Consider the following 12590-nt stretch of genomic DNA (forward strand, 5'->3'; position numbering starts at 1 on the left):
AGAATAGTACCTTGTTCTTGTCAAGAAGAAACATCTGCACATGTTTGTCACTAAAAAGATGCTACCTGCTATGGACCTTCAAATTAGAAAAACAGCCAGTTTTAAAACAAATTAAAAGGGCATTAGACCAAAAATATCAGAAAAATGCCTGTTGAATCACTGTTTCCATAAATGCACCTAATCCCTTCTGTGTTATTTTAGTTGTCACTTTGCTGCTAACCGGATGTCTATGAAATCACCTGTCATCTCTATAGCCAATTCATGATGTTGTTGAGTAGTCAGCAAGTGAAGTATGACTCTCCTGTCCTGCCTATGCAAAGTGTAAAGAATGTTTATCTGCTCTTAATGTTTGTGTGATACATATAATGCTACAATTCATAATCAGAACTTCAGCTAATGACCATCCCAAATTCAATTACTGGAATGGACATGAGCACAAGTCTTATGATTTGGGCCTGCTATGTACAAGTGGTATCCACTAATTATCTCTCTTTGTACAGCCAGTCCAAAATTTGCATGCCTTTCTCTCTATTCATTCTGAAGGTCTTTCTAAAAAGCACACTGCTCACCAGCTGGCTTTCTGTACAGTCCTTGTTATCTTCTGCCATCTGCATTGGGAAGAATGGTAGCTCAGAACCTCAAAAGGCCGCTTGCCCTGTCTTTTGCAGCTAGTGGCTTCCTGATGTATTATCAGTTAGGAGTGGTCCGGGCACTGAAGGAACTGGCACCTGAAATGATAAACTCACTGTCCAGGGTTTATGGTTCTTCTGGTGGAGCACTTGTTGCAGCAGTAATAATCTGTGATGGTGATTTAGGTAAGACTTTGAAAGCTTTGGTTTATTCTGAAGGCCAGGAGTGGGCAGATGAGGAGAGCTGAAGGACCATTTGAGATCCTTCTAATCTCACCTGGGTGGAAATCAGCCATGTTCCCAAATATAGAAGTGACATCCCTCTCACTTTTGCTCACTGTTTTGTTGTCTGAGGCCCTTTCCACGCAGCTGAATAAAATCCCACATTATCTGCTTTGAACTGGAATATATGGCAGTGTGGACTCAGATAACCCAGTTCAAAGCAGATATTGTAGGATTTTCTACCTTGATGTTCTGGGTTATAGGGTTGCATGGAAGGGCCCCCGTGATGCTTGGAGTAAAGGGGGCAGGAGCGAAAACAGTGATTAAAACACAAATCTCATGCCCTCCAGAGGTGTTTTTGCATTAAAATCATGTTAGGCTTTAACTGTGCTTTTAAAAGCCTGATATTTTGGGAGAGATTTAGGTTGTAGCAGGGCACATCAATAGTTCGAGGCTGCATGCAACCCTGGAGATTCTTGAATTCCCTGTTCGTTATAGACAGAGAAATAGTTACTGGATATTATTGCCCAGCACATTTACAGATTAGTATTTTGGGTGTGTGGGTGGATTGGGTTTAAGGCACACATGCACACAACAACATGCATCTTCATACTTATGTGTTATTCAGGTGTGCAGTAATCCTATACAGAGCTTTGTACTTAATCCTTTTTTTCTTTCACAACAAAAGTATCTACATTACATCACAACTTTGAGATTATTACACAGCTGAAAACACTTGGAAGACTTATTAAACATGTGTTCAGCAGCCCTAAAATGTGTTCCCCTGTTTTCTAAAACTTATGTTTCTGTGTGAGTTGAAGATTGGTTTGTAGTGGGTTTGGGACAATGTCATGCAATGATAAGTTTCTTTTAATTTGGAAACCTCCAACACATGTTGCAAGCCTCATAAGATAAAGTCCTGAGTTAACTTTTTGTTCCCACTCTCCTTAGATGCTTTTCAAGAGTATCTCTTCAAAGCTGTGGAAGATAGCAGGAGGTCGTTTTGGGGTCCTTTTTCACCATCTGTTGGGGTATTCCGGACATTAAAGGATGGGTTGATTAAAAATCTGTCAGAGAATTCTCACCAGAAGGCTTCAGGGAAACTCTACCTTTCCCTAACACGTGTGTCAAACTTGCAAAATATCATGGTTTCAGAGTACAAGTCAAAGGAAGATCTAATTGAGGTAAAATGTGATTGATTCTTCCACAGAAATCATTGTTCTTCCAGTTCAGTTATGCCAAAGGCATTGCGGATATTAATGCATGAATTCTGGTGATATAAGTCAGGAAGCATCAACATTCATTCTTGTAGTAAGCATTTGTAATGTAATATTTGTATTCCAGATTGAGGATAAAAATATTTTCAACTGAAAAGCATAAGAGATGTGCTCAAATTGGAAGTGTTCTGTTGAGTTTAACTCTTTAGACCAGTGCTTCCTAAGGTGGGCAATACTGCAGTAGGGGGCAGTAGAAACATAAAGAAAAAGACAATTTTGAAAATCTGTTCACACAAGCTTCATTTGTTATGTAACATAGGACCTTATCCTATGCGATAGAGTCATTTAATCCTGGCATTTAGTACTATAGTGTTGCAAATCACCATGTTACTTATTCCATGTCATCTGAATTTTCTGGTTTCTCTGTTACTGTTTTCATTCTTATTCCATATACAAATGGATTCTCCGCCCTCTCCCCCCCCCCCTTTTTTTAAAAAGGTATTGTTTCAACATTGCAAGGGATCAAACACTCACAGTATCAAAATTTGCATTTTTGAAGAATAGAAAAAGCAGAAAACCTCACTATTACAGGCAAAGAAAAATAAGAATCTACTAAATTCGCTATATTTATTAGTTTATTTTTTTAATTACCAAAAACGATTGAGCTACTGCATTTTACTAGAGTACCGGGAACTCACTTCTGGTTAGGAGGCTGCCTACAGGACAGTCTTTGCCCATGTCATCGATTCAATTCAATGAGATTGATTCTGATAACTCATGTCCAATGTGTTTTTGTAGATTTGAAATACAATATTCTCAGACCAATATTCTCAGACCATCTTCTCCTCTCTCCCTTTTTGGGGATTTTTCTAACGCTTACATAATTAATCATGATGGATGCAGACAGGAAGTCCTCTTGTGTCATGGCAAGAGCTCTGTCTCTTTTCATTGCCTCAGTGGATTAGAACTGTTTTAAAATTGGGGTGCAGGATTATCAGATAAGGTCCTGAGTCATAACAATTAGGTTATTTTCCAAAATATAAGTCATAAGTGATAAGTGGTCAAGTCAGCTGAGCAAGTGTGGACAGATGAGAACGTTGTGCATTGTCAGGAACTCCAGCATACATTGGCAGGAATAAGTGCATATCATGATTTGTTTACAATATGATACTATAAATGGGTGACATGTATGAAATCAAATTTAGATTGTTTCTGAATTGTGTGACAAGTAGTTAATAATAGCGCAAGTGCAATAAGTATTTAAAAGTTTAAATTCATGCTACTGACAGAATAGAGATGAACACACTTTAAAGTCAGAGTCCCACAGATTCCATCAAACAATTCAAGAGTTTTTCTGTAGGTTGCCCATGACACTCCATCTTTAAAGTATATAGAGATGGGAAGATTGTAAAGTCAGGGAGGAATTGACTTCACTACTCTCCTTGCACATAGAAATTGCCAGAACCAGGTGTTTTAAGGTGGAATGGAAACTGTTGAGATTTAAGGTGAGGTGGGAAATGCTGTTAAATTCTCCAGTTTTATTGAAAACGGCATGCCATTGAACACCATGCTAAAAAGACTATTTTGCCTCCCCCCCCCCCCCCGTGGGATGAGGTTCATAAATACATAAAATGCAAATTTGTCACTGTCGCTTTCTTTTTCTTCACTTAAAGAATGTAGATTTTCAGGAGAGTGCTGAGAATTTTTTTCTGAAAAGGGGGAGGTAGGCCAAATAGTTTTGGGAATCCCTGCTTTAGACTGTAGAAAGATTCTAAATAATGAAATAACATGCTTCACAAAACTGTTTTATGTAACTTGTTTAGATTTCTTCTTTGTGGTCTCTGAAAATTGCACTGATGGTACTTCCTGCACATGCGCAGTGTGCCCCGGAATCTTCTAGCAAGCTCTAGAGGTCTTTTGGCTGTAGTCCTACCCACCCTTCCCAGGAGGCATATAAACAGTGAGAGGAGCTTGAAGCTTAGTTCCTGTAGGATTTTTTTTCTCATACCCAAATTGACCTTGGATTGGTTTTGACTACATTTATGTCTTTTGGCTTGTTGACTTTGGACGTTGTTTTTTAACTATGTTGTGTTTTTCTGACTATTGAACTGGACTGAGTTTGACTATATCTCTCTTTCTGGTGTTTTGACTTGGACTTGTTTGACAGCGGTTTGTCTTCTGCCTCCTTCTATTGATGTGGACTGTTTTACTCTCCCTAATGGGTACTCCCATGGCTAAACTTTGTTCCTCCTGCAGGGAAAAGTTATTGGAGGAAGGTGGGCAAAATACATGTTTTTTGTGTTTTGAAGAGGGGACTTCTGTTCCCTCGAACCAACAAACATATTGACAAATTGCTGCCTTCTCCCCTCCCTCAAAGAAACGTCAGGCATCTGAGCCTCTGGCTTTGGGGCACACAAAATTAACTTTAACAATGACCACTTTGTCAGCCAGTTCTCTTCCTCTATCAAAAAAAAAAATGAAACCCTTATGGGCTTCTAGCCCCTGGAAAAACAAAGGAGAGAGAAAGACAACCTCAAAGGAGAAGAAAGGTGGTGTACAGCCTGCTTCTTCACTACAGCTGTCACCGTGTCTCTCTTTGGCACAACAACAGCTTTTCTTTGCCATGTCTTTGCTGTTGGTGAGAACTCTGAGCATCATCAGCTGCCACCACTTGAAGACTCAGGTGCCATCACATTCAATCCCTCCAACATCCCCACCTCCCCGCTGTCTGGGCAGTATTTTTGCACACTCCAGCTGGGGCAGCCACCAGAGGTCTTGGCACAGCATTTGGAAAGCTCTCAAGGTGTTTGAGCTGTTGCTTCAGGGCGAAATTGTACAGGTTCTTATACCACCGTGAACATATTCCAATGTGAAAATAAGCATCTTTTAAATCAATACACACAAGCCAGTAGTCCCATCTTAATAAGGGAAGGATGGTGGACAAAGTAACAATACAAAGTTTATTAGGTTGGATGTAACAATGTTTCTTTGGGTGGACGTCTGTGAAATTCACACATCCCTGCCCATCCTCCCTGCTTTATGTCATGCCTGGTTTCTGTTGCTGCTGCTCGGTGGCACAGAAACTAAGGCTCCAACTCCTCCCACTGGTTATATGCCTCCTGGTGTGGGTAGGCAGACTGTAGCCAGAAGACTTCTAGAGCTTGCAAAAAGATTCCAGAGCACACTGTGCTGATGCAGAAAATACCATCAGTGCGAATTTCACAGATGACCACTCAAAGAAATACAGTTACAGGTAAGTAACAATTCCTTTCCTCTGTTCTTTCCAGGCTCTCATGTGCAGCTGTTTTGTTCCAGGGTATGGTGGTTTGATCCCACCCACCTACCGTGGTGTGGTGAGTCAGCTGTTTCTTTTTTTAAAAAAAAATATTTTATTGGCTTGTATAAGTAGAGTATGGCTTGTTGCCATTATATTTAAAAAGTATTAAAGAAACAAAATCAGCCAATACAAGGAAAACAGATTACATACTTTTCTTCAGGTATAACTCATTTTTTACTCCTGTCTAATTCCGTCTTAGTTTTCCATTACACCTATCTCCTTCCCCCCCCCCCACCCACCCCCACCCTCCTCTCCTGCTTCCCTCTGGGAACAGTTGTGATTCAATTTTGGCTTCCCCCCCCCCCCCTCTATCTATTGTATCATGGAGATGGTCTGATTTAGTTCCTTGTATTTTCTTTTCCCCTTCACTTTGGCTATCAGTTCTTTCAATTTTGAGACCCAGTTTCCCATAGGATATCAGTAACATGGTCAGCGCTCCCATGATTCCTAAGCATTGAACCGTTTCAGTTAATATGGTGTCCAATTGCATTAATTCTACAATGTAGATGCACCCCAAAATACATGTTTGTGTGCAGATTCCCCTAATAAGGAATTTTGGTGCACATTGATTCGAGCAGGGGTTCTCAAATGTTTTCAGCTGTGGAGCCCTTTTTGAAGCAAAAGTTTCTTGTGAAGTCCCAATAAATGTTTATATATTATATATATATATATATATATATATAATGTGTGTGTATATATATATATATAATGTGTGTGTGTATATATATATATCAGGCATGGTCAAACGTTTTGACACATTGATTGTGTTTGAAAATTTGACAAATGGATCGTTCAAGTAGTAGATGGATGGAAAGTGTTTGTGTGAAGTAATTGAAAAACATGAACAAATTCTTATACACACAGCACATATCTCATTTGTAGTGCAAAAAAATAAAAGGAAAGAACAATACAGTATTTAAAATTAAGAACAATTTTAACCAAAATAAACTTGACAGTACTCCAGTGGAAGACCCCAGCGGGCTTCCAATCCAATGCCCTTTTGCTGTACAGAAAAAGCACAATTAAAGCATTCCCCCCCCCCCCAACAGATGGCCACCCAGTCTTTGTAGTATTAGTCGTAATAATAATAATCATAAGAATCATAATAGCAGAAACCCCAGGGGCCATCCAGTTCAACTCCTGCCATACAGGAAAAGCACAATCAAAGCACCCTCTGAGTGGTGGGAAGGAAATAGCCTTTTGGTGGCCAGAGAGGTAAGGAAAGAAAGGCTTTTGGGGGGGGAGGGAGACTTTTGGTGGTGAGGGAGGTGCAGGAGGGGAGGAGCAGGAAAGAGGAGGGAAAGTTTCGAGGGGGAGAAGGAATGCACAACTCAGTATTTTTCACAAAGCCTCAAGGGCTCCACGGAGCACACTTTGAGAACTGCTAGATTAGAGAATTGTATTACAAAGTTGAAAGAAATGCAATTGTCAAATACTAACCATATTTCCATTCATATATTGGCTCAGGATTCATTTTAATTTTATTGGAACCTGTAAATTTTTAATTTCATGGAACCTGAATTCACATTAATGAAGGCAGAATTCATCATAAGTGTTTTGTGCCTGCCCATCTAGACTGCTGGATAACTTTTTCTTTTTGAAAAATATGACATGACATACCTACATATACACATGCACATATATGCATATGCATGCACATACATACAAACACACAAACTTCATTGCTCATAAATAGTATTGAGAATTTGGGGAGCTTATGGCACAGTACTACCACCACTCTAAGTTGTGAACATATTCAGTACTTCTATACTGCTTTCCTATAGGTCAGTTTTGTTTTCATCAAATGTTGGAGGTGTGAAGATATTTATGCAATCACCACAAATGTCTGAAGAGGCACAGATTTCCCATTCAGCATAGAAAGCACTATAATAATTTAGTCTGGTTTTCCCAGTGATAGGAAACTGTTCGGGGGAGGGGGGCGGGGGTTACAGCAGCCTTAGCTAATGAAAAACACTTGTTGCCATAGATGTTGCCTGGATTGCTAGAGGGATGAACAAATCTTAAAAACAGATAGATGTCTGTAGTATCACCCACTTTATTTATTTGTGTATCACCCTCTTTTTTCCTTTGTGCTAGCGATATATGGATGGAGGCTTCACAAACATGCAACCTTGTCATGATGTAGAAGGAGTGGTTTCAATATCCCCCTTTACAGGAGAGACTGATATTTGTCCAAGAGATAGCCAAGCTTTTTTCAGCATAGTAAATGTCTTTGGCACCACCACTCTTCTTTCCATGGAGAATTTTTCCAGGGCATTTCATTCGAGCCTTCCACCAACTATCACGGTGAGCAATTTTAGATATGAAGTATTTCAATGCAAGTTTTGGTAATGTAACGGAGGAACTAAAATTGTGAGTGGCATTCCATTTTTCCAGTTTTCCTGGCAATCTACTGTTCTCAGTTATTCCAGCAATGTGTGGAAAGGTTCTTCTACATGATGATGGAGAATAAATCCATAAAGGGATACAAGTAGAATACTATCTCATGAATAACGAGTGTTGATTTAATTGTGTCCTTCCTGTTCTATAGGTAATGGAACAATACCATTCACTGGGCTATCAGAATGCCATCTCCTTCTTACTTGTGACTAGTAAGTATGTTCTGAATAATACTGCCATGTAGCAGAGGTAAAGCAAAGGTCCCTCTGTAATTCAGAAGAGCCTTTCTTGGTTTTCTCCTTGCTCAGGAGAGCTCTTCTTTCTGTATTGTACTGATCACCTGACTCCAGCTCCATGGGAAGAAATACTAGCATCTAAAATTAATTAAACAATGTTAAATATGTTAAACAATGTGGGGAAAATTCAACTTTACCAGATCCAATAACCCATTTGTTCTGGCCAAGGAGGCATCAGACATTTGGATTGGACCAGATCTCTGCTGAAAGGATCTCTCTTTTATTAGCATGATTTGCTACTGAGGTGGCTTCATTCATGCCTGTCGGTCATCAAATGGAATAGATAACAAGACACAAAAAAATTTCAGGTCCTGATTTGCATCATGACTATCTTTGTTATGGTCCATTTAGCTTAAAACCTTTTAAAAAGTGACATATTATTAGCATGTGTAAATTTGTTAACTCCAGCAAAGGATCTCCGCCTTGTCGTGGCGCTGGAGTTTGAGCATCTCAATGATGTCATGAGCGAAACCGTGAAGGGCCACCCAAGACGGGACAGTCGTGGCAGAGAGGTGAGACCAAGCGTGATCCCTGGGGAAGGCAATGGCAAACCACCCCAGTATCCTTGTCAAGAAAACTAAATGGATCAGTACAACCAGAGATATGTCGGTATGCCATCGGAAGCCTTGAAGTGACTGGACTGACCTTGAAGGAGCTGGGGGTGGTGACGGCCGACAGGAAGCTCTGGCGTGGGCTGGTCCATGAGGTCACGAAGAGTCGGAGATGACTGAACGAATGAACAACAACAAAAATTTGTTAAGCATCTTTGAGGTCACAAAATAAATGGATAGCACATAATTTGGCTAGGATTGAAGCTAGGTGGCAAAGGTAAGTGATTTGAAGGTTCAGTAATTTATTCTAAATACTGGATTCAGGCAGTCTTTACTGTCAGTATCATACAGGGTGAGGCACATAACTTCCTTTTTTAAAATGCGCGCCATTCATTTGGTTGAAGACGTAGTGGAGCGCTAGTGGTCTCGTTCGAGAGGCGGGAGTATAAAGTTTTGTCCTAACACAGTTCAGTCGCCATCATGCGTTGGAACAGTGAGGAGCGTGCTTTTGCCATTGAGGCCTACTTTTCAAGCGGATTTGGAGTGGCCAGCCCGCTCTCCAGATCTGGCTACTTGTGATTATTTTCTATGGGGCTTTTTGAAATCCCGTGTTTATGTGAACCGTCCAAGAACCCTACAAGATTTGAAGACCAACATCCAGGAAGAAATTGCCAACATAATGCTTGCTATGCTGGCAAGAGTCATGACAAACACCAGAAATCGGTTTACTCAGTGTATGGAGAATGGGGGACATCACCTACCTAATTTGATCTTCAAAACTACATAAAACAAAACTTTAGGTATGCGCCTACATTATTAAAAAAAATCTGATTCATACTATGGGCTTTATTAAGTTTTGAAAAAAGGAAGTTATGCTGCCTCACCCTGTATAACTCCTTTTGAAATGTCAGTTATAATCCTAATATTGCACCATTATTTTCAGCAGATATAAAGAAAAGCATAACTAAAATCAATTGTAGCAACGCAACTTCACCAGTAGAAAAGGTACAGTATAAGATTCCTATTAATTTTTCTGCTTATTATTGGTTGAGTTCAACTGTTGTACAACCAAGTAAGACCTCATTTACATTGAATGTGCTTTCAAATGAATTAACTTGATTTTTATAATTTTATTTTTATATGATTTCTATTTGTACTAAAAGTGACATAGGGTTTACACTACTTCAACTGCTGTGGTTTCCCCAAGATTCCTAAGAGCTGGAAAAAGCATTGAGAAGGATTTAATTATTTGGAGGCAAGGTTCTAGAGCCGGCATGGGCAAACTTCAGCCCTCCAGGTATTTTGGACTTCAACTTCCAAAACACCTGGAGGACCAAAATTTGTCCATGCCTGTTCTAGAGCATCCGAGGACTTCTCTGTTCCTGAAGTTCCTGGATGTAATGGGTTTTCTAGATCCATTTAAATTTGGCTATAGGCCTGACTATAGAACTGAGACAGCTTTGCTTGCCTTGGTAGATAATCTATATAAGGAACTGGAGGGGAATGTCATTGTTTGTTCTACTGAACCTTTCAGTAACATCATACACAGTATCCTTCTGCAATGTCAGTTTGGGGCACTGTTCTACAATGGCTCCAAACCTGAATAAGTCAGATGGTAGTGCTGAATTTCTACTCTATCCTCTGGCCTGAAGGGTTCATAAGAGTTCAATTTTGTCCTCCACGGTGCTCAACATCTACATGAAACCGCTGTGAGAGGTCATCCAGAGTTTTGGAGTTGAATATATCGATGACACCCAAATTTATCTTTTCTTTCCATCTAATTCCAAAGAAGATGTTTCAGTGCTAAACCAGTGTCTGTTGTCAGTAATAGACTAGATGAGGGAAAATAAACTGAAGCTGACTCCAGACAAAAGAGAGTGAATGGGATTACACTTCTATTGAAATCTCAGATTCACTGCTTGATCTGTACAGTTTGGGTCCACACACTCTGCAAAAAGTGTATCTCTCTGTATAAGCCTGACCGAATTTTCAGAGAAAGGCTTTTTTTAGAACCAAAATATTTGCAAAGGGTCCAGGAGAGAGCCTTCTCAGTGGCTGCTCCGAGACTATGGACTTTTCTCCTGTAGAAGGTTTAGTTTTTCTTGTGTCCTTCCCCCTCCCCTTTTCCTTTACTTTCACTGGTCAACTAAGAACTTATTCAGACAAGGCTTTGGTTTAAAAACTAGTATATAACAGGGAGGTGGTATTTCGGTTGTATTTTTAAAAAACTTTTTTTACTATGATATATGTTTTATGTTAGGGGCCCCGGTGGCGCAGTGGGTTAAAGCACTGAGCTGCTGAGCTTGTTGATCGAAAGGTCGCAGGTTCGATTCCGGGGAGCGGCGTGAGCTTCCGCTGTCAGCCCTAGCTTCTGCCAACCTAGCAGTTCGAAAACATGCAAATGTGAGTAGATCAATAGGTACCGCTCCGGCGGGAAGGTAACGGCGCTCCATGCAGTCATGCTGGCCACATGACCTTGGAGGTGTCTACGGACAACGCTGGCTCTTCGGCTTAGAAATGGAGATGAGCACCACACCCCAGAGTCAGACATGACTGGACTTAATGTCAGGGGACTACCTTTACCTTTACCTTTACCTTTATGTTTTATGTTATTTTAATCTTCTGCTTTTAATCGAACTGTGATGTTTTTCAATACTGTAGGTTGCCTTGAATCCTGCATAGGGAGGAAGGTGGGAAATAAATAAATGACCACTACTATCACTATCATCATGTTTTATGGCTAAATTTTGATTATGCTTTATTTAAAATGGACATGATTTCAAACTACTTCATGAGGGGCAGGTATACATCTGAGCAAGCTCGTAGCCAGGATTTCGTTTCGGGGGGGGGGGGGCTAAAAAAAATTCAGGGGGGGTTTTGGGGGGAGCTGAGTTTCGGGGGGGGGGCTGAGTCTGAGTGAAAGAGGGTCTAGCCTAGCAAACCTTTTGTATCATTACCCCAATACTCCCATGCATATGGGATATATTGAGTATGGTGATCAGATCATGATATGAATAAACATAACAGTTTAAATAATGCACCAGTAAGGCCTTTTCGCGAACCACCATGAGAATTTCGGGGGGGGGGGGGCTGAAGCCCCCCGAGCCCCCCCCCCCCCTGGCTACATGCCTGCATCTGAGTACTGATGCTATTTTATTACCATGGGATTGACATCACATGGATTTTGTACTTCAGATATGAGAAAATGATAGGTAGGAAAACTCTTTGTGGATCCCTAGGACACATTGTTCAAGGCTGTAGATGTCTTTCACCTTAACTTTGGAGTCAAGAGAAACCATTATGAAGAGATGTATTCCTCAAAATGGAGAGGACAGGGTTTCATTAACAATTTGAAAGCTGACTGATACTGATCTCTCTGTTGACTTCTTGTACACTCTTCAACTACAGTCAAAAGAAATGAGAATTTTCAGCTGTTTCTCTATTATGTGGTAACATTTGGATGATAAGATTCAAACCACCAGCAGCTATTTAAGTGCGTGAAATTAACTGTTTCAGTCTGTGAATATGTGCAGAAAGGAAATCAATCTTTTTCAACATGTACTGTTTTGGGAAACTTGGATTGCTGTTAGTATCTGTTACAATATTTTGATGGTATTGTTTCTATGCCCAGGGGGTGACTTTGTGAATCAGAAACATCCAGAATAATCTTACTGTTCAAAACCTATTTTGCTTTAATTTTTCCTCAAAAAGCATAGTGTGCTTCCATGCATCAGCAGACAACTTGGAAAAAAATCATAGGGTTGGAAGAGACCCCCCAAAAAAATCTAATCCAACCCCTACAATGCAGGAATACATGATCAAATCACTCCTAGCAGATGGCTATCCAGCCTCATCTTTAAAATCTTCAGGGGAGATTCCACCACATACCCAGGCATCATATTCCACTGTCAAACAGTTCTTACAATCTTAATGTTTAG

At 40.2% G+C, this 12590-nt stretch overlaps 1 protein-coding gene across 1 annotated transcript; it reads left to right on the forward strand.

Annotated features, from left to right (window-relative positions):
* The first annotated feature begins 637 nt into the window (after positions 1–637).
* Positions 638–11460, forward strand: LOC132772664 (omega-hydroxyceramide transacylase-like). Its single transcript, XM_067467056.1, has 7 exons — positions 638–815; positions 1803–2035; positions 5356–5421; positions 7503–7712; positions 7957–8017; positions 9596–9657; positions 11314–11460. Exons 1-7 carry the CDS (start codon positions 683–685, stop codon positions 11332–11334), a joined length of 786 nt encoding a protein of 261 aa, XP_067323157.1. The 5' UTR covers positions 638–682; the 3' UTR covers positions 11335–11460.
* Positions 11461–12590: the final 1130 nt, after the last annotated feature.

This window comes from Anolis sagrei, chromosome 4, assembly GCF_037176765.1.
Source record: "Anolis sagrei isolate rAnoSag1 chromosome 4, rAnoSag1.mat, whole genome shotgun sequence".
Taxonomy (NCBI): Eukaryota; Metazoa; Chordata; class Lepidosauria; order Squamata; family Dactyloidae; genus Anolis; species Anolis sagrei.

Coding starts and splice junctions, on each gene's coding strand:
- LOC132772664 (XM_067467056.1), top strand. CDS start 683: ATGTATTATCAGTTAGGAGTGGTCCGGGCACTGAAGGAACTGGCACCT. Junction 816..1,802: donor AATCTGTGATGGTGATTTAG/GTAAGACTTTGA, acceptor CACTCTCCTTAG/ATGCTTTTCAAGAGTATCTC. Junction 7,713..7,956: donor GCCTTCCACCAACTATCACG/GTGAGCAATTTT, acceptor CCTGTTCTATAG/GTAATGGAACAATACCATTC.